Source organism: Triturus cristatus, chromosome 7, assembly GCF_964204655.1.
Source record: "Triturus cristatus chromosome 7, aTriCri1.1, whole genome shotgun sequence".
Lineage (NCBI taxonomy): Eukaryota > Metazoa > Chordata > Amphibia > Caudata > Salamandridae > Triturus > Triturus cristatus.
In genome coordinates, this window is record NC_140590.1 from 539,989,826 (window position 1) to 540,012,882 (window position 23,057).

Sequence of the window (23,057 nt, forward strand, 5' to 3'; positions counted from 1 at the left end):
ATACACTCTAGCAAGTGACAAGGATGTCTTACAGGGAAGCACTTCAGCTCAGGTATCGATTTTGACAGGCCATCATACAACTTGTTCATATACGTAGCTGAATTACTGCAAATACAAACAATATCACTCCAATCTTAATTGAACTTGGTAGAAACTTTTTTCAGCAGCATTCCAAGTGACACTGTGTTTCATGTTTACCAAACGCCTGGTGTCATGTTTTCACCACTATCTCAGATGCTTGGTGACAACATTCATTTCACACATACCTGTCACTACATTTCGCATTGAATGTTTGAAAACTGGGCTGTTTGGCAATTCATTTACAATCAATACTGACTCACTAGAAAGGGGGACAGATGTATCAAATGACTTCACCCATTCTCTGTCTGTGGGTAAATGTGATGCTACATATTAGGAAAGATTCTAATTTACCCAGCCATTTCACCTATCAGTGAAGTCAAATGTAGCCAAAATTTCAAATATGATTTTGATATTTCTCAATTCTCTACAGTTTATAAAATAACTAAATAAGACCTAAAAATGCATCTAAAAACACTGCATCTTTAGACCAAAGACCACAAACCTAAAAAAAGCAGAAGGAAGAAGAGACAATGTTTCAGTGACATCCCTAAACAACAAAACTCAAGCAGAATAATGTTAGCCCAGTCTCTCTTGATACTACCTTGTATAACAAAGTCACATTGCATTGGCCCCTTCCTTAAGTACGAAATAAAAATGACTCTTTCACTCATCTTTTCCTTTCTTTGAATGGCACTTAGTTTGTGGTTGCAAAGGTGTTTTTTCAGTGTTTATATGATTACACCAGTGATGGCTATTTTCCTTTCGGTGGGGTTTTATCAGTTATTATAGGTTTAAACCTAAAACCAAATAGCCTAATTATATACAAAAACAAGAGGAAACCCATTCTCTCCAACTGTAACGCCTAGCACAAAACATTTGGAAATGGGCAATACACCACAGAAAGTATCTCCTAGCCAAACACCTTTCAGGAGTAAACAGTCAGATTGCCGATCTCCTAAGCAGACAGAGACAGCAAATCCACTAGTGGGAACATCTTCCCCAGGTTCTCCTACCGAGTTTTCAACAATGAGTATTCCCTCACATAGACCTATTTGCAACAGCAGAAAACGCAAAATGCCAAAACTTCGCCTCCAGGTTTCCACACCCACTATCCAAGGGCAATGCCCAATGGATGAACTGGTCCGGGATATTTGCCTATGCTTCCTGCCTCTCCCGCTCGTTCCACTAATAGTTCGGAGGCTCAAGCAAACATCCCTCAGACTGCTCATAATAGCTCCCACGTGTGCTTGTCAACCCTGGTTCACAACCCTGTTGGAGCTGTAAGTAATTCCACACCAAAAGCTGCATCTCACCTCCAGTCTGTATGAATATCCTGAAAGAGGCCAGAAGATCTACTACAAGAGCATGTTATGCAGCTAAATGGAAAAGATGTGTTATATATTGTAATAATAACAATATCAATACACTAGATGCTTCCATACAGAACATCATCTGTTAATTGTTACAAATACAGCAATCTGGACTATCCTACACATCCATCCGCTTACATCTAACTGCAATAGCTGCATACTTACAAAATAGACAACACTTGTCTCTATTCAGAGTACCAGTTATTAAAACCTTTTTGGAAGGATTTAAAAGGGTAATACCACCAAGACTTCCACCAGCACCAGTGTGGAATCTCAACATAGAACGTACACGGTCAATGGGTCCACCCTTTGAGCCAATGCATAGGTGTCAACTGCTATTTCTGCAACCAGTAACCTTTGATAGTGAGCGTGTGAGTGAGTGCATGAGTTTCTCAGTAGTTCTGTGAGTGGGTGTGAGAGTGTCTCACTGGGTGTATGGGTGTCTGGGTGGGTCTGGGAGTGGGTGTCAGAGTGTCTAAGTGGGTTTGCGAATGCCTGCATTAGTGTGTGTCAGTCTGAGTACGTGCATGGGTCTGAGTGGGTTTGGGAGTTCCTGCATGAGTCTCCAAGTGTGTGTGAGTGAGTGTATGCGTGTGTGAGTCTGTGAACGGCGGTGTGAGTCTGTGAGTGGGTGCATGAGTCTGAATGGGTGTGTGAGTGCATGAGTCTCCAAGTGTGTATGTGAATGAGTGCATGAGTCCATGTTTCGTGGGTGCCCTAGAGCTCACCCAGGACACCCAGTGTGCAGCATGGGGATGTCCGGGGGGGAGCCTCAAGGCCCCCGGCCGTTGCACTTGCACACAGGGAGCTGCTATAAATGCAGCTCCCTGTGTGAATGAGTGCATGAGTCCATGTCTCGTGGGTGCCCTGGAGCTCACCCAGGATACTCAGTGTGCAGCATGGGGATGGCGGGGGGAGCCTCAAGGCTCCCGGCCATTGCTCTTGCACACGGAGCTGCTAGAAAGGCAGCTCCCTGTGTGCAAGAGCAATAGTTTCATCTGTCACTGCCCGCATGGATCTGAAGTGTTTTCTTTTTTTTTTTTTGCCTAGCGGGATGTGTTTGCTCCAAACAAGCAAAAGCAAACAGCTATGTCCTGGGGATGGGCACCCAAGAACATTGCAGGAGCTGTACCCCGGGTAGATTGTGGTCCCCGGGTCCCTATGTGTCCTTGGAGAGGAGGCTACGCTGCCCCTCTCCCATTGTTTTGAAAGTATTTGGCCCTGGTGAGGTGAAGGTTCCCGGAGTTTTTGGTGGTTCCCCCCGCATACCCCATTACTGGTTCTTTAACCTCGGGGAGCTGGTGGTCCCCAGGGCTTATAGAGCCTTAGGAGGGAGGCCCCGTCCACCCCCCCTCCTTTTGTATTAATAGGACCCCGGGGAGGTGATGGCCCCGGGGGCAGCAAGAGCCTCTGGAGTGGTGCCCGTACGCCCCACTCTTTTTTTTTCTTCTTCTTTTCAACAATGACCCCAGGACCTGGGCTACCTGGGGGCTTTTTCCAAAGCAAGCACACGGGAACCAGCGCTTTGATTTATTTTTTAATTTTCACCGGATTCTCGGATCCCCAGCACCAGAGCTTAAGGGGTCAGGGTATTCTTACCCTGCCCCCTTGTCTTTTTATTTTTTATTTATACCATGGTTTACCTTTTAAATTTAATTTTTTTATTTATTTTTTTTAACCTTTTTTCTGGGAGATTGCTGAGTCCCAGGATGTGTTTTTTATTTTTTTCTCAGCCCCGCACTTGACAGATCACCCCGAAACATTTCATGCACAACAACACTCACCGGCAAACTTTTTGGGGAAAATTTTATGAATAGTCGTCAAACGTCGCTTTTCCAATGGAAACATGGTCCTAACTATATAAGTAATATATATTTAAGAAGTGCTCCGGGGTCCCCACATGTGGGCGGGACTATTAAGTGCTTATGACTATTGAGTGCTTTTGCCTTTGAGGAATCCCCTGGAAGAGCACTAGGATTACTGGTAAGCAATTTATCCATATCTGTGACCAATTCACATACTGATTGCATAGGGTGTTAGCCACGTTTCATCGCGCTTTTATGCACATATAGTCTCCCCAGAAGGACAAGACTCATGTTGGCCTCTCAGAAGTTTCCTACAAAGTCACATTTGCTTTCTTTAAGTCAGTCTCTGGAGAAGAGGTTTTGTGGATGATGGTGGCATCTTTTGTTCCCAGTACTCATTCATTTCCTTGATCCTAGATGGGATAGATACAGCAAAACAGTCAGTGCAGAATGTATAAAAAATGTTATGTGGTATGATTCATGGGCACAGGAGTAGGTGCTCTGAAGCTATGCATGGATGAGATTTCTATGACATTCTGGGTTGTTGAAGCTCAACTGCGAGACATGTCCTTTGATGGTGAAAGCCTGTTTAAAGAAAAAGCTCCCCAGTTGCTCAAAACATTCAAATCAAATAATGCATCTCCTAGTCCTAGGTCGGTCTTAAACCACCAGAATACTGAAGGTTGTGAGAATATAGCTACCATCAGCAAACTCTCCCTCCACTCAAGGAGATTTTTAGTTCAAGGAGCTCCACAGAGGAAGGTGGCAACAATGCTCATCCTTGTCCCCTTTTAACGCCAAAACCTGTTTGAGCCACAATGTCCGCTTTCTGGTAGGGTAAGAAATTTGCATGAATTTTGTAACTATCAGTCTAATGGAAGTTTAAAGCTCCACATCCCCAAGGGAACATGGGTCCATATTATTTGCTCAGAGGTAAGCACATATGTTGGTTGCTTTGGATCAGTGTTGAAGATGTCTGTTTCCAGTCTGAGACATTTGTCCATCTATGGCCAGTGTCAGTACAGAGGTCAGTCACCATCTGTGAGCATGCAGCTTTATTTATTTGAAAAGTTTTACAGAGCACTAACAAGACCCAAACGGGTATCAGAGCGCTGTACAAAGGAACAAACGTTGTCATGAGTTAACAGCATTAATACAGTACAATTAGGAAAATACGAAGTACCTGAAACATAAAAAGTACATGGGGGTGCAAGGGGATGACAAAATAAATAGCACTAGTCTGCAGACTGTTTTCTTTCCTGTTTGGTCTGATGTCGCCAAGCACTTTTGAAAAAAATCTTCCGGGAATGACACTGTCTCTTATACTCTAGGACCTGCCTGATGTTGGGGAGTTGATTGTACAGGTGAATGCTGAGAAATACAACCTCCAGGCTGCTGCTATCTTAGGTGAGTCAATCATACTGTAGTTTGTCATCCCTGACAAAACATCAAGCTACTGGGATAGACCTATTAGCAGGTTGCCAGAGCAGTTGCAAGCTGATAGGTGGAGCAATGAAAATAAAAATGATGGGACCAAAATAAAAGCAGATCTTGTATAATCGACCTTTTGTAGAACCTTGTCATGAGCAGCTGGGGATAATGTGGATGTGTTATTGAATACAAATAAATGCATTACCGTTTTACTTTGTAAGTGCTTAGTGTTTCTACTTCTATTTCAGATACAAACAATTCTTTTGAGACAGTATCTCCATCCCAGGTGAAGGACGGCAAGGTAAGAGCTGCCAAGGGATGATTGTTGTCAAGGGTGGTAATCCTGTCCTCTCAGTATTGTAATAAGTGGAGGAGAGGGTCAGTTTGAGCAGACAGTGAAGATCTTCCATATATTGTGGAGTAGAGCATTGATGCAGAACAGCAGTGGAGTTCTTTTAGAGGTTTAAGCAGGATCACAGGAGAGTCAGAATAACTTCAATGTTTAATGGAAGTTCAAAGTAAGATAGGCGTATTGCTCGATTATTCAAGTTTAGTCAGAGGGCAGGAATACCCTAAATAGCTCATGGTAAAAATGGAGAGCATTAGCAGAAAAGAAGATTTGTATATGATTATTTCACTTGTGCAAGAAAGAAAGCTCAGGAGAGATCTCCTTAAAACCCAAGGATTGGCAAATATAACTACCACCTCAAGGAACTCCATATTCTACAGCATTGGGTCAATTATTCATAGACCTGGATTAATACAAAATATTTGAAGTCACCAGACTAGGAACACAATACAATTTTGTTATAACAATACATTGTAGATTTTGTTTTAGTGAGTGTGAATTTTAAGGCGTTCTTTATGGCTCTAACGAACAGCTGAGTCAATGTTAGCGTAAGTAATTTTCTGCCCGTGGTCCTGAAAGGAACACAATGTAACGTGCCTGTAATATGGGAAAGCCTCTGCTAGGGCTGGAACAACATCTTTTAGGAGGACGCGAATGGAAGTTGTATCAAGTTTTTACCTAGAGCAAACGGTAGAGGATTGTCAAATCTGAAAGAAGTTCTCTGGTAAATTTCATGCACAAAGGAAATAAAAGTACAATATTCTCTGGGGGCAAGGAATCCTGTTACTGTGGGGTATGCTCTTCCTATCTAAGTGTTTTTTCCTTTCCCTTAAGTATTCACCTGGGCTGCACAAAAAGAAATTGATTTCAGAGGAGTGTACATGCAGGTTTAACTATAGGATAAACTCCATCAATGCTGTGTTCCACTTACGCTTATCATCCATAGTCTTAGTCCACAAGGCTCGCTTTTGATGGCCCCCATTCTTAAGTTCAAATAGTTCTATAGTCTTATAGTTGTATAGTCCACTCTAAGACACTCTACGTCATGCCACTCTACATAGCACTCTGCTCTATGACATGCCACTCTTCTCAATGACACACTCTGTGACATGCCACTCCATTCTACGCCACTCTGCTCTGAGACGCCACTCTTCTCAATGACACACTTCTCCACTGTATGCCACTCCACGTCACTCCATTCTACTCTCCAACACTCTATCCCACAACATTCTATGCCATGACACTCTACGTCATGCCACTCTACATGCCACTCTGCTCTGACATGCCACTCTTCTCAATGACACACTCTGTGACATGCCACTCCACTCTATGATGCTCTACTCCATGCCAATCTACATACACTTGCAAATGGTTTTAAAAATTGAGCCCCACTTGTCTGAAGAGCAGGAGTGGAAATAAATTTAATTAAAGGTGACGAAATTAAGTTTTGATAACCTTAAAAGGCTGATCTAGTAAGAGTAGCAAACAGGTGTTCATGAGAGGGTCATGTGCAAGATCAACAGGAAAAAATGGGGAAAACGAAGCCTGTCATTGATGGCTTTGATGACCATGGCAGGAAATTTCTACTGGATATTAGTTCAGACCAATATCTCCAGCTTGATAACAGAAGCAGGAGATGGGGAGGAATGTAGGAAGTGATGTAAAGCAAAGGTGGAAAACTAATAACTTTCTTGAAGGATAGAAGGGGCATTGGGGTTGACCATTGGGAAGGCTGCTGCTCTAGCCTAGAGCAACGGTCAGAATGTTGGCCAAACTGAAAGGAGTGGTGTGGCCAGAGTATCCTTATGATAAGGCTTGATTGTGAGCTGAGGATTGTCTGAAGCAATGACCGAGAATCGTCACAGGCGGCTAACAAAGCTGACCATGAAGTCTCCGACAGAGGTTGAGGAATTGGTTAGGCCTAGCTCAAAAAAGTTAGGAGAAGAAGGTGACAACTGAGTGGTGGGCGTGGGAAATATTTATTTTGTTTTGGCCGAAGTAAGCATGCAGTAGTGCAGGCTCACAGCCATTTAATGTTGTGGTGTGCTACAAATTATGCAGTTCATGCCAGATCCATTGCTTGCGTTCGTCTTTCCATTGCGCCCCTTGGACACGCTGTGCCAGAGATACCTCAGCAAATTTATGCTGGTGTCCGCCTTTTTTGGCTTTTAAAATCACACTTCTCTTGATATTTTTCGTAGAATTTTGTGTACGTTGGAGTGACTCGGCCCCTATTGGACATTGCGTCAGAATGTAGTAAATGTCGATGTTCAAGCACATTTTGTGACATTCTGAACTCAAGCTTCTGACCTTTTTGCCCTCGTAATCTCTGCCCCGTAGTAAAAACAGATGGGTCTCTGGAGCAGAACAATTGCTGGGTCTCTTCATCCAATGCAGGTGCAGCCTACATCTCACGGAAACCACCCTTGAGCTACTCGCCGTTAACGGAACTACCTCGGCCATTAATCAACCGGCTGCCAGCACTGGTAATTGATGTGTATCCCGAGCAGTGCACTGCATGCATAACCTCCGGACCGGTGGGTTAATCTATTAAATCATCTTTGAGGAACTCCTTCGGTCATTTTGGAAAGTGCTCTGCGCCCGGAGACAGAGGGGAATTGGGGGAGAGTGGAATTCGCCGTGGCGCAGGAGGCCCTACCACCCCTTAACACGAGTTAGCAAAGCTATGACTCTGGTAAAGTCAGGCGAAAACTGTGATGCGTACCGCTATACGCCATAACAAGTGGCGTAACGAAAGTCGAGGGGCCCCCCTGCAAAGTGCATAGAGGGGGCACCCCACGCTCCGGACCCAGTCCTGAGGGGTCCCCCTGGAGCTCGCCCCTTCCCACCCCCGTACTGCGGGGCTGAGGTTACGCCACTGCTTATAACCATTGAATGTTAAAAGTGGAGGGAGGCATGATGGAGAGAGACAAACACGTGTGTGTGACTATCAACAAAAGTATGGTCACGTCTGTAAACTGTCGGAAGGGTCTTGCCAAAGAATTCAAACAGGCATTTAAAAAATCCATTAATAACCGGCCCTCATTTGTTTATCTTCGTTTGCAAGTTGTTCATTCCATGCTGTGAAACTGGGCTCAAGCGCTTCGGAGCACTATACAGCCGAAGCAGTTGCAGCACATAGAAAGCAGACGCTGTATCTCAGTGGACTAATGCTTCCTCTGCAGGCAAGGAAATTTGAACCCACTGGAACAAGGTCAAAACAATCACGTCCACTCAAATCTCAACCTCCCGAGCCGAGACGATGAGTACCAACGAGCTGGGTGACAATATGTATCTGTTGTACAGCACCAAGAACCCCTTTGTAGTAAATGCGCGCTTTACCAAGGACACATGGCTTTATGCCGGGCTTCGCCTGCGACAGCTTGGGGTGAACATGAGATTTGCCTGGCAGTCAGTTAACTCTGCCCCCAGATCTAATGGGCTGCCAGAGGCACTTGACGGATGGGATTTCTCCTGATTTGACTGTAGGCCATTCTCTATGACCCTTGATCTCTGTCTGGTACCCTTAACCATCCTCCCCGCGCAGCCCGGGCTGTTTACTTACCTTCAGAGCCGAATCAGAATTTTGTCTCCTCTTTTAACCTATTTGCTTATGCTTTCGCATCGGTTGATCACTTGTATATTTTTTTTAACAGAGCGATGCAATGGTCACGTCTCATTTTGTGTAAATCTTTCTTATAATACACTGCCTGTCTCAATACCAGCTGGATTTGACGGTTTACCATTTTGTGAAGTCATCCGTGACCACGAAAGCACTTAAAAGCTTTTGAAACAAGCTGTCTCCGTGGAACCGACGGGGGGAGGGAACGTGAAAGCGTGCGATGCGTGCGCTGTGTAACGCCAGCCCTACACTGGGACAGGAGATGTGCACGCGTACAGAGTGCACATCTCCTGTCACCGTGCACGTGCACACCGCCTGTCCGGGCGCGCACATGGTTTGTCTCCCTTCGTGCACCAAACCAACGACAATAGGGTCTCGCCAAGGCAATGCAGCGCATGCGCTGCGTTCGCTAAGCGAGACCTAAAAAGAGGGGCTATGGTGTGTTGCCTGCCTATTTGCAGCAAGGGTGCCCTCCGACGCAATGCTAGCAAGGAAAATGAGCCCCCATGCCTAGTTTATTAAGCACAGCAGTCCTAATTGTGATGCACTCTTTTGGGCCCCAGTGCAACTGCACCTGCTTCACAAATGAGAAAGTGTCTTTTTAATGGATTCATAAAAAGATTTGCACTAGGTACAGTCCGATTACTTATTACTCAAATGTATTCTTTGAAAGCACTTGTTTTATCTTGAACACTAAATCCGTTTGTGGGTGTCTACCTTATACTCGGGGCAACTGGATTTATGATTATATGATTCTACAGTCTGAGTTTTCCTTCTTATGTGCCACATTCTGTCATCTGCTGCATAATCTGCAGATTGTATCCCCCAAAAAATTGTAGCTCAAACTGAACAGATGTTGCTAATAACTTAGTAATGTGTGTTCCTGTGTACTTGGAAAGAAATTTGCAAATTCGAAATTGCTCCTCTTTCAATTGCTTATTGCTGTATTTTTGTATTTAACTGGCACTAATCAGTTATAATACTTTTAATAAATGGTTCTATATTCTGTGGTATAATCTTATGTACTAAGGTGCACTCTCCTGAAAGGCACTTTTTGTTTTTAATTTTGAAGACACTTTATCATATTTTTACATGTGTTACTAATGTGCACTTGTGTGGTGATATTTGTATTGCACAAACCTATCTGTGAATCAACTGAGTAATGTATGTTAGATGAGGGATTGAGAGTTGATCATGTACATCAAGTGAGGATTCCAGAAATGCATTTTACACACATTTACAAGGAGAACTAAATGATTTTCCCAGAATCACACAATGTTGGGTCTAGCGCAAAGGCCAGGATTCAAACCTGGTCCCCAGGTTGCATAGGCAGCAGACCAAGCAGGTAGGCTACATCAGGTCTTTAAAAAGTATAGTGATCCTAAAGATCAATGATGCAGAACACCTTTTTTTTTCCTTTCCTTCATTTGTGTAAACAAATGCTTCCCCGCTTAACTGCTTTCTGAGTGTCAAGTGATCAGTCAAGTAAACTGCAGCCCAAGTGCTAATACTCACCAATGGGCTGCATGTAAAGGTCAGCAGGCCGCAAGTGGTCCACAGGCTGTACTTTGGACGTCCCTCTTTGTGAACTTCTGAAGAGCAAAGAAGGGCAGGCAATGTAGGTGGATAGTCCTCTATATAAAAACCTGTTAGCGCCAGCTAACAAGCTGCCACCTGAAGGATTGAGGGCTCATTCCACTTGAGCCAAGGCTGCTACTACTGCGCCAGCATGCCTGTCAGGCTGTTATGTGGGCATCCGTGCACATGTTCACAAAGCCCCTTTGCCTTTCCAGCTAAGTCTGTCAGAATGGGCATTTTGCCCATTAGGGCTCCCGGACTTTTTGGACGGAGTCATTTCTTAGGCCCACAACCTTGGCAGCTTTGGTATGTGTTCATTAGGTGAGGAATCTGCGGTTAGGAGTGTCTATCAAAAGAACAAGGTGCTTACCTTCAGTAATCCTCTTTGTGGTGGATACTTTATTTAACCATAGTTTCCTCACACCTCTCTCAACTCCCCGTTCCATGGAATAGACTCCTTTCCCATCTAAAATGTCCCAACTTAGAGATCTGCACATTGGCCATGCTGTTTTGCAGATGGCTTCTGCCTGTGAGGGTGCAAACAATTCTTCGAAAGCAACTGACATCAGCGTGCTTGGATGGTGCTTATATGCACTCCCACTCGTCGCTTCCGAAGCAGAACAATGTTGGCAAGGAGCCTCATAGCACCACCTAAGGCGTGCAGAAGTACTGCTTTTGAAATTACAGATCCAGTCTGACCCCCGGGGGACTATTCACAAGGTTAGGAATTTTTCTGGTGGATAATCTATCTAACCACAGAGTGTTACCGAAGATAAGTAACTTGTTTATTCAGCTCCTATTTCTTGCATTCCTGTCTGCTTAACAGGAAGCTGCTCTAAAGGGTGTTCTACAGATGAGGAAAGTTAAAAATCTACCTCTTTGCAACACAAGAAAATGCATTTAGGATCACGTGATGAGACATTTGCGTACTTTTTCACCTCTTCCCCACCGCCTTAAAGTCGTTGCTAAGATGGAGAGAACCATGAAAAATTATTTTAATTGCCACAATATTGGGCCATGGAGCTTCTGCTATCAGAGACACCACAGATCTCACTGGGTTCCGGGCCAAATCTCGTATCCAGGTGTCAGAGACAGATTCTACACTACAGCCTGAGGTCTTCCACAAGAATTCATTGGTTTAGATCTCTCCGAAGAATGGAGATAAGCGAGAGCAATATCCACAAATAAGACCCATTCAGCTAAGTGGACAATTTTCTACGTATGGTGAACTGCACAGGAATTTCAATCGTTCTCAGTACAGCCACATCAAGTTTTACCATACCAGTTGATACTGGCCAAGCCCAGGCATATTTATGGTTTTCCCTCCATCTAGGAGACTATCAGTTGAATGGGAACTTCATACAGTTCTATCCAAACTCATGAGAGATAATTTTGAATCCATAAGCCTGTATCAAATGCCTCGTGGAAAACCACTTTCCTCCTGGCACCGCCTTCTCAAGAAGATTATTTAAATACAGGCCTTTATAATATGAGAGCCCTTCCTCCAATTCACCTAATTTCTATCTGGACACAACAAAAGACTTTAGAAAGTGGTTACTTGTGTCTTTTTGCAGTCCACGCAAAGGTTACCCAGTGTCAAAGCAAGGTATCTTTAGATAGGTAGCCGTGACAATAGCATTCTGCCACACAGAAGCAGGCAGCCAGCTATCATGTACCATTCTATTAGGGCTATGGCAACCACAGCAGCACTCTTTGGCAGAGTGCCTCTGGTGAACATTTGCTGAGCAACCAGGAGGAATAAGCACACCTTCACAAAACATTAATACCTATAAACCACAGAAGAGAAACAGCTGTTGGGTAAGCAGCTCTGTGCCTTGCACTGCGGAGAAATAGTAACTCAATTGAAGGTTTTACTACCAATTCTTCCTACTGAGATGGGATTGTTTTCTTAGCACCTCGAGCCAACTTGGCCTTGTTTATTGAGCTCCTGTTGAAGCATTCAAAAGTAGCTCTTGAGGAATGCTTACTTGGAGCTACGTTAATCAGTGGCTTGGTCCCTAGATTCTCCTGCTTGTCTACGGGCTACTGCTCACAGTGCAGCCCAGGGCTGTGGCTCATCGACCAGATTTAGGGAAGCAAAGTGAGCAGCAGCTTGAGTACTTCTATTAGCTCAGCAGTGGTTAACCACCCCTCAAATTCTTTGGTTCTTGTGCAAAATCTAATATTGCTGTATTTTAGGGCACAGTTAGAATATTCTGAGGTTGCAGGAGTAACATTGAAAGCATTTAATTTCTATCTGACTTCAGCAAGAATATATTGGGAATGACTCCTTGTAAAAAATGATGCCCGTATAAATGACCTCTCAGATTACTTGGATATCTGTGTTTTGTGTGTGTGAGTGCTTTCCACCGGACGGGTTATTTCAAGTCGTCTTCTCCATACAGCTGCATTCTTCTGCCTTTCTAAACATGCTGAAAGGGCTGGTTTGCCTACCTTCACCATTGCTCAGTCTCTTTTTGAAGCCGTAGTAGAAACATGATTCTGCTTAAGTGTTTCTTGAATTTGGGTACATTCACAGTCTTCTACAGATGCATTGAAATACATGGCGAGCACTCAACAAAGCACCATGAAGGGAAACCCATTTATTACAGCATTAAGGACTCTATTTCATGTCTTCTCACCTAATCTGACTACACCCAGTTGTCCTGAAGAAAATGGACGCTAAAAAATAGGTTATGATCAATCTTTTAGTATATAATTTTTTTTCACTGGTAAACTAGTTTATGGTGGTTCAGTTGAACTGTGTCACATTTTGGTGCATTGGCACTGGCTTTGTTGAGCCTCCATAATGTACATTTAGTTTCTGAAAGGTACTTCTAGCCGCAGATTCCTCACCTTTTGAAGTCCCTTTGTGGTGCCAAACTGGAGAAAGCACTTTTTTAGCCAGCAGATGATATCATCAAAGTCTGCAGCATTTTTAGACCGCCGCTGGAAGTGATAGCATGGAGCTGTATATAGGCACCACACCTTTACCCTAACATCAGTTTGTTTCACTCTGCATCCTTCGAGGATCTGGAGCTCTGCCTCAAACTTTTAGTCAGTGCCTTATAGATCCCAAAACATTTTGCAAAACCAAGCGTTAGGGCAGTGTTTTCATCAAAGATAATATTCTTCAAACTGTGACGCAACTGCAAGAAGCAGATGTCTGCTACGGAGCCACACAATGTCTTTTCCTGTGGTGTCTAAGGTTCCAGCATCACTTTAAGTCCTGCAGCAAATGCTTACTGAGGCTTCCAGAGGATATCAGGGAGTGCAGTGTGAAGCTGTACCTTATTGAGCACAAGAAACAAGGCAAGTCATACTCCAGGCCCAGGGCCTAGTTTCGACCCCAGTCGTAAGCTACTCTGCCACTTTTTATGGTCCTAACCTACTCTGCTTCCAGTTACCGTCGTCAGGTAAGTCGTAGACAAAGTCAAGTCTTAACATAATCATAGTCTCTCGATCCAGGGAGAAGTTGCAAAGAGGACACTTGAAGGATCTGAGACTGCCTCCCTTTCTTACTCTGAGCCTATCCCATGGCTGGTCCAGGTGCACTCTGAGTTTTCCTGGAAATCGTCCTGATGCACCCTGAGTTTCCATGTAAATTGTTGACACTGCAGCAGGGCGAGGCCTTCAAGGAGGCCATGATGCAACCACTTTCGATAATTTTGGGCTTATCTAGAGCACCTCCAGACCCCAAGGACCTGCCCTGGTGCGAATTGGCCATGCTGGGAACCTCCCAGCAGGCGCCAGCCCATACCTCTACACTTGGGCCAAAGGCCACTTTGATTCTGACTGCTCCGATTCCACTCTGTGCTACAGAGGTTTCAACTCTGCTCCATATTTCAGATTCAGAGATGGCTTTAGCTTGAAATAATTAAGGAGCAGTCGGGGTCTGGGAAGACTCCAGGACAATGCCACTACACTGACACCATTACAACCGAATGCTAACAGTGTTATTTGGAATGTAATCAGACACTACCCAGGGCCTTCAAAATGTGTCTCTTGATGATGATGAGGAATTGGAAAATGTACTTTTTCCTCGTTGCACTGCTGATGCAGTTATGTTTAGACTTGCGAAAAATGCTGGTGGCCTGGATATTTTTCTGAGACAGAGTTGCACTCCCCACTATGGCTATCTTACAGAGCATCTTTTTTAGGGTGGTGATCCGCAAAGGTGCATAAGTGTTGGACCTTCCGTTTTCCATGGTAGAAACTAAGAGAAATCTACTAATTGCCTTGTCCTGCGACTTCAAAGCCCTTTCTGTCCTTAAATGAGGCTCCAACAAAGACATTGACTGGTCTAAGCTGTTCTCTGCTCTGCTAGTGAGTTGCACTGTACCTAGGAATCCTAGGCCTGCTCCTGGGGACCCAGCACCCAATTCCTGAGACCTTGGTGGTTTAACTTTCCACTAGCAAGGTCAAACCTAATGTCTTCCCTCACTGCCCTGCCAGACGGTGAATCTACGCGCATTTATATGTTTTGAAAGATGGTTTTCTCATCTGCCAATTTAGCATGGAGGACTCTGAACAATCTGTTCCTGAGGCACTATACACAATTCTTCTGGGATATTCCAGAGAAATGTTGCCCACCCTGCCTGAGAAATTCAGGAATTTGTTTGTACAACTGATCCATAATGGACAGGACAAGACTTGGGTACATGATGAAAGCTTGTCTGGACACAACTGACTATGTGGGCCATGCCATTGACACCAGTGTAATGATCTAACGCTATGCATCGACACTCGTCACAGGTTTTTCTGGGGATGTGCAGGCCTCCCTTAAGGAAATGCCGCATAACAGATCAAAGCTTTTTTTCTGCATCATCAATCAATCTGAACATTTGTAAAGCGCACTACTTACTCGTGAGGTTCTCATGGCATGGGGGGGTGCTACTACTACTCGAATAGTCAGGTCTTGAGGAGTCTTCTGATGGTAAGCAGGTCCTGTTTCTGCCGTAGGAGGATGGGTAGGGTGTTCCAGGTCTTCGCGGCGAGGTGGGAGAACGATCTGCCGCCGGAGGTTGCTCTTCGAATGTGGGGGACTGTGGCGAGGTCGGCGGAGCGGAGCGGAGCTGGCGGCTGGGGGTGTAGAAGCTGAGTCGTCTGTTGAGGTATGCTGGTCCGGTGTTGTGGAGTGCCTTGTGTTCGTGGGTGAGGAGCTTGAAGGTGATCCTCTTGTTGACGGGGAACCAGTGCAGGTCTCTCAGGTGGGGTGGGGTGGGGTGTGCTGTGGCTGCGGCGAGTGATGTCGAGGATCAGGCGTGCAGAGGCGTTTTGAATGCGTTGAAGTCGTTTCAGGAGTTTGGCCAAGGCTCCTGCGTAGAGGGCGTTTCCGTAGTCCAGTCTGCTGCTGACGAGGGCCTGGGTGACCGTTCTTCTTGTTTCGGTGGGGATCCACCTGTAGATCTTTCGAAGGGTGTTGAAGCAGGAGGACGAGACGGCGTTGACCTGCTTTGTCATGGAGAGAGTGGCGTTGAGGATGAACTCTAGGTTGCGTGCGTGGTCTGTGGGTGTTGGAGCTGTTCCCAGTGCGGTCGGCCACCAGGAGTCATCCCAGGCCAAGGGGGTGGAGCCGAGGATGAGGACTTAAATCTTGTCCGAGTTTAGCTTCAGTCGGCTGTTATTCATCCACTCGGTGATGGCTTTCATTCCTTCTTGGAGGTTGGTTTTGGGGGTGAGGGGGTCCTTGGTAAGGGAGAGTATCAGCTAGGTGTCGTCGGCGTAGGAGATGATGTTGAGGTCATGCAGTCGGGCGACGTGGGCGAGCGGTGCCATGCAGATGTTGAACAATGTCAGGCTGAGGGATGAGCCCTGGGGTACGCCGCAGATGATCTCGGGGGCTTCGGAGTGGAAAGGGGGAGGCGGACGCTCTGGGTTCTGCTGGAGAGGAAGGAGGTGGTCCAGTCCAGAGCCTTGTCGCGGATCCCAGCGTCGTGGAGGCGTGTGCGTAGGGTGCGGTGGTAGACAGTATCGAAGGCGGCTGACAGGTCCAGGAGGATGAGGGCCGCGGTTTCTCCATTGTCTAGCAGGGCCCTGATGTCATCGGTGGTGGCGATGAGGGCAGTTTCGGTTTTGTGGTTGCTGCAGAACCCAGACTGGGATGGGTCCAGGATGCTGTTCTCCTCGAGGTAGTGGGTCAGTTGTCTGACGGTCTTCTCGATGACCTTTGCTGGGAGCAGGGAGATGAGCTGGACGTTCTTGAGGTCCTTGGGGTCAGCCTTGGGTTTTTTGAGTAGGGCATTGATCTCGGCTTACTTCCAGCTCTCTGGGAAGGTTGCTGTCTCGAAGAAGATGTTGATGGTTTTCCGGAGATGGGGTGCGATGAAGGTGCTGGCTTTGTTGAAGATGTGGTGTGGGCATGGGTCTGACGGAGATCCGGAGTGGATGGTGTTCATGATTTTGATGGTGTCGTCGTCGTTTATGTTGGTCCAGGAGAGCAGGGGGTCGGTGCGGATGGTGGACGTGGGGACGAAGGTCTCAGTGGTTGTAGAGGCGGTCGGTACGTTGAAGCGGTCATGGATGTCTGCGATCTTGCGATGGAAGAAGGTGGCGAGGAAGTCGCACAGGTCTTGCGAAGGTGGGATGTCATTGCTGTTGGAGCTGGGGTTGGAGAGTTCCTTCACGATGTTGTACATCTGAGTGCTTCAAAGATAGCCGTGACTCTGGTGGTGGCTCGACCTCCAAGGAATCTCTGTTACTACCATTTTGCTTGCCTGCTAAATGCCAGGACGGATGAGTTCAGCAGATGGCATCTAGTGGACCACAAATGCCGGTAGTTCAAGGTGACTTCGATCAATGGGGTGAACCATGGGTAGATCTTTTCACCACTTCTGAATATGTGCTGTCACGCCTGTTGAGCTCTGTAAGTTCCACCTCAAGACTCTGTGAGAAACACATTCTACCTGTAGTGAGGCTGTGGTTTCCTGAATGCATTTCAATGCTGACACTTCTACCCCAAGTTTTGAAGAAGTCTGGAGGCACCGAGCTGACTCATCTAGCCCCAATTTGGCCAGTACTCTCACCTGCAGAACGTGATTATTTGCCGTTTGTTCCATTTACCTCTTTGGAAGAACCTCGTGTCTCAGCAAAAGTGCAGGGTTTCTGCATTCGTACCTCTACAACCTGGCAATTAAGTGGAACCAAGAGAGAATGTTTGACTTGCTCACAGAACTGGTGATTGTCACCGGTTGGGAGACGTTTTTTTTAAAGGGCTCATATGTTTCCACCTGCTTTCTTTTTAATCTCACATTGGGATCTCAATTTAATCCTCATGTTCTTGATGTGCATGCCTTTTGAGCCTGTGCACAGCTGTTCCCTGGCATTGCTGACAATTTAGATAGTTTTGCTGATTGTGATTACTTCTGCATGCTAGGTCATTGAACTGCATGCGCTGTCAGTACAACCGCCATATACCCACTTCTTTCATGCCAAATTGGCGCTTCAGATGTGGGCATCCTTTCTACTGAAAATTTAGTTTCCTTTCTTGTGGGCGCTCCATCAAGCTTCCTACTTTTTTCTCTCTGTCACATCCATTTAAGGGAGAGGAGATGCTTCATCTGCTGGATCCAAGACGGCCCTTGATTTTTATATAGATCGGACTGAGAAGTACAGGGTGTGTGACCAGCTTTTTGTTAGATTCACTGGTGCTTAGAAATAAGGGTCATTCAGAAACTAACCTTTTTTGGACACAAAAATGTGGTATTCCCTGGCCTTTAAGGTCAAGCTCATTCCACCAGAGCTGCCGCTATGACATTGACAATGGGTATTCCGGAGCTAGACATCTGCCATGCTCCCACATTGGCATTTCCTGAACCTTCACCAGGCATTACTGTTGTAATGCTCAAGTCCCCAAGGAGCGATGTTTCACTCACTCTGTACTACAGGACTACCTGGGTGAAAGTCCACTCTTCAGACCCTCCACCTTTTGGGAGTTACTGCTCTGGCATCTATTTAAAAGGTGAGACATTTAGAGTTAGAAATACCATCAGAGGAACACGTTGCCTACCTTCGGGAGCTCCTTTGTAATAGATACTGTATCTAATCGCAAATTCCTCCCCTCCTCATGCTGTGGAGTAGACTTTTATAGTTCCAATAACAGGTACTAAGTTAGGTTTTGCACACTGTCATCTTTACAGTCTGTCTCGGTTGTTCCGGGCCTGAGGGCACACGGCTTTCCAAAGAAAACTGGCGTCCATGTACAGACGTGTATTCTAAATGCGGCTCCGTGGCATGATTTCCAGAGGAAAATTTCAAGCTGCCCCAGAGTCCAATGGCAACACCAGTCAGCGCACAGAAGCAGTGCGTAAAACCATTCTGGATTCAATATGGCACCTAGGGGAATTCAAAAGGTGTGGAATCTGCAGTTAGCCTATCGCTCTACTAGAAAAAGTGGCAGCTTATGCTTACCACCTTTCTTTTAGGGTAGACTGGCGCTAATTTATTTTTTCAGTACCATATCATTTTGTAATCATATGCTTTGCTCTTAGTTCATGTCTGATCTTATTTTTTAGTAAAGACATTACTTGAATTGACTTGTATAACATTGCCTCATTTTAAAGTGCATCTGTCCCCTTGCTCACTGTTACCACTATACAGAGAAATGGGCAGTTCTTATGGTCTACGTCATAGTGACAACTGATCCTGAATGAGTGGACCTACCAAAACTCCAGGTTCTGGTGCCACCACAGTGCTTGCTAGGTTTGCCCAGTCGCGTAAAGTGGAGAAAACGCTGCAACTTTCTTTCTACCAGTCACTGATTTTGTTTAAACTGCAGCACTGCTATATGTAACAGTACTCATACTCTCCCTGTATGACTTGCACTGCATGTGACTAATCTTACCGAAGCCGGCCAGTGTCTTCTATCTGCCATGTACTGTATTACTCTGTGTATCCCATTCCCTTCATTATGCTGGTATGTTTGTTGGCAGTTAGTCCTTGTACAACCCTTATGTGTGTTGCTTGAGTTCCTCCATGTTGCTTCTTGCCTTTAGTAGTATTTTCCTAGGGAATTCCTCCCTCCCCGAATGACCAATATACAAACAGCACTTATTGAACATGTGTGAATGTTCAGTTTTTAACCCTTTCGCTGCGGCGGGAATTCCGCCGCAGCGCTGGGGGGGGGTTTGGGGGCAGCGCGGTGGCGCGGTGCTCATGACGGAACCACTCCGTCATGAGCCGCGGTTGAGCTGTGCTCATGACGGAGTGGTTCCGTCATGACTCCGCCCACTGCGCTAATCGCCCTCACAGGCGGGGAATTAGCACCGCGTGGGCGGCGCGGCCGCCAACGGCCGCAGCATGACGGAACCACTCCGTCATGAGCACAAGGCGACCGTGGCTCATGACGGAGTGGTTCCGTCATGAGCGGGGAAGGGGTTAATGTGTATCCTTCCCAAAGGTCTATAGGGAACTCCTAGGCAAATTCATGAAGCTTAAAATGTTTTTTGTTTTGCTGCATCCATGTGAAACATTTCAGTGACAATTTATTTCACAATTGTCTATATATCACACAAACAAATGGTTCTGTAGAAGATACGCTTGGCAGAAAATGTTTTGCTCCAGTGACAATGGTACATTTGTAGTGAAATCTTTTGCCTACGGTTCACAGCTTGGATGTGTTTGAATATATTGACGGTCATCTTGCTGTATGGAAACTTTGCAGAGGGTGAAATTGGTGAACTTAGCCAGGAAAACTAAAATAACAATCGCATAGCCCTATCTTAGCAGCCTTCAGTTCAAGGTGCTGCTTTATAGGTTTTACAGATTAATTTATTATTTCCTTCATTTGGTACTGTCTTACCTATGTTTTCTTTACTATGTGCTGAAATACTTTTCTCTTTTCCTCCCCCTATGCAGCCTCTGGCCGAACGTTTAGAAAGCTTTGTGCTGGACAGTACTCTGGTTGGCAAGCAAGCAAACTTGGTGCACTTCCCCCCGGACTTCCAGCCCATTCCCTGCAAGCCTTTATTCTTCGACTTGGCCCTGAACCATGTGGCACTACCGCCCCTGGAGGACAGAGTGGAACAGAAGGCCAAGAGTGGCTTGACAGGCTACATCAAGGGCATCTTTGGATTCCGAAGCTAACTCTAGCCCTCTCCGGAGGAGAGGAGGAAACAGGGGTGGGAGGGAGATTTTACACCTGGAGAGACTACAGCCTTATAATAAAGTGGTTATTACTTTTTCCCCCAGAAAGAACACTTCGATAAAATTCCACTATTGAACTACTGGGACATGCCCTTGTTTTTACAACGTGGCTTTTCAAAAAGACTATAGCTCTGTTCTACTCTGGGCATATGTTGACATCTGCCTTACTATGCTTATATCACGGCAATGATGCTGTTTGCACGCTTCTGGGTTTTCTCTTTAGCTCACTGAGCCAGATTAAGCTTTGCTTACATCGCAACCATTCACAGCGCACAGAATCATTTGTTGGCGATAGCTGCTAATATGTTTTTGTTTGATAAGAGACTTTAAATGGGGTTGTATTTGGCATTTAAAACTATTCCAGCGGGAAGGCTACTGCTAAGTTTGCCTTGATATACAAAAAGGCATTCCAACAGTCACCCTCTGGACAGTTTTTATCATGCCATGATTGAGTGTAAATGCAACTAAATGATGGCTATATAAAAGAGTGATGTGGATGGGGTGTCCTGCCCTCCCTCAGAACTTAGCAAATCACCTTGTTCATACTAAACCTCCTCAACCAGACTTCTGCTTAGAAGAGGATCAGGCCAAGGAACTTGATCAGCTTCACAAGTTGGAGCAGATGTGTTATACTGTAGAAGATGTTCTTACAACCCGAAAAAATCGTATCCGGGCACTTTGCTGACATAGGATTGCTTGTGATTGCGTAAATAGGAAATTCAGACTTTTTTTTCCAGGTGAGGAGTAGGTATCACTTTGAAGTGTAGGATCAGCTTAAATTATCATAAATTATCTATATTTCTGTATTCAGATCCTCAGTCTTAACAGTATATTGGCACAGAAATATCATCAGTTAGACTTCAGATATGGTTAGAGAAGCCCATGATTCTCTCCTGCCTGCACGTTCTACCTGGTACACAGCCTTGAGTTTTTGCTGCATTAATCACTACACTGCTTAGCTGAGCAGCATTATGTGTTGTTCCTGATCTTAGATCTCACATGGCGAGCAACTGATGTTAATGTATTGTAATTCATCCTTTTGTAGCTGTTTGGAGCGTAACACCACCATACTAAGCAATGTTTGACTGGGTGAGCGGAAAGCTGGCACAAAGGTCACTGTACAATGTCTTGCTTTGTTAATCATTATACTGACTGTGTCCTAAGCAGATGATCAGGTGCTTTTTTGGAACCTAAATCGGATACTAATAACTTTTATGGAAGCCGCCGCTCCAAACTTTCAAACTTTTTCTGTTGCTTGTTGGTTGGTAGAGAGAAACAGCACAGCTTTTGTTTGCATGTCCAGGTTTATGATGTTTGTTAGGCAGATCTATCGGATACTGGAAATATGGGCAGCATGTGATCTTTTGCTGTACCACTGTAGTATTTCATTTGGAAGGTTAACCCTCAGCACTTCATACATGCAGCAAGACGGTGTAGTTAATCATGGGGAGTGTGTGTTTGGTGACATAGTTCCTGCTAAGGCCTTCTCCAGCCAAGGTCTGTGTAGTTTTTGATCACCATTGAAAGAGAGATGTAGGTTCCTTGTCAAGGGTAGGTATTTCCCATAGTGATGGAGCAGAACGATATTTAGTTCCATCCTCTTTGCTGCCCGATGGTCTCTTTAACAGTATTTAACATTTGACAACTAAAGATGCCCTTGTCTAAGTGTATTTCACCCATAAAATACAATCAAACGTTAGATGGCAACACAGCTTAACACCCTAGGACATTTGAGAACTAACAATGTTGGTATTTCAAGCTATTAGTCTTATGTGGAATCTACTTGACATCATCAAACTATTTTTTAATAACCTATGGAAAAACTGGCAATGGTCTCATTGATTGCGGCTGATTCTGCTCAACCAGATCTGGTTTGGAGGCATCATGGAAACAACAAGATGGTTTGTTGTGCTGCTCCTTGGCTCCCAGTTATACTTGATGGGGAAAAAAGAACAATGTTTTGTTACCCCTAAAACCTACCATTCTGAGCTAGACTCTGTGTAAACAAAATTATAAATATTTAAGTTTTAATGTTATGATCTTTAAGTCTTCCTTTCGCTCCCTCCATTAGTTGCAGTGTGTTCTGGAATAAATTCAGAAGGGACTGCATTTGTTTCTTCTTAGTCAGATGGTTAGCAGCTGAATCTATTTTTTTGTTTTCAGCCGCTGAAGATATAAGTAGCAACAAAATAAAAGCTACTTGGATTTTCCTTTTAACAGCATTGTGTTTAATATTTTTGTTCTTTCTTTTTCTTTGACTCTTTGTTGTTCGACTGGTTATCTTTCAGGTTCATGTGCTCCATAATACAATATTTTCACCAGAAAGGGTTCATTTTTTTCTGCAGGTTTAACAGCTCAGATACCCCTACTGACGAATGACAGAAATAATTGAAAATAAAATCGATCATTAGCACATTAATGATGTGATTGTGATTTGGGTCCTCTTTAAAAAGCGTTGCATAATCAGAATCTCTTTCACTTTTATCATCTATTTGCCTCGCTAATCTTTCCCTAAACTACTGATTATTGTTGTAAAATCCTTCCCGCAATAAATAAATCTGGAAATGCAGCTAAGACAGCTTTGACCCCGCTACCCACACCCACATCACCATCAACCACAGGCGCGTTTCTGATCTCTCCATTACATTCAGGGTTGTGGTCAAGCTTATTCCAACTTT

The 23,057-nt window shown here is 45.0% G+C and overlaps 1 protein-coding gene across 1 annotated transcript in view; it reads left to right on the top strand.

Moving 5' to 3' along the window:
- The window catches only part of SRP68 (signal recognition particle 68), a 326,066-nt gene extending 303,268 nt beyond the window's left edge, over positions 1-22,798 (top strand). The window contains exons 14-16 of the mRNA XM_085616948.1: positions 4,588-4,663; positions 4,936-4,988; positions 20,092-22,798. Of these exons, the coding sequence (XP_085473074.1) occupies positions 4,588-4,663; positions 4,936-4,988; positions 20,092-20,319 (357 nt within the window). The 3' untranslated portion in view covers positions 20,320-22,798. The remainder of the gene's footprint in view (positions 1-4,587; positions 4,664-4,935; positions 4,989-20,091) is intronic.
- The last annotated feature ends 259 nt before the right edge of the window (positions 22,799-23,057 follow it).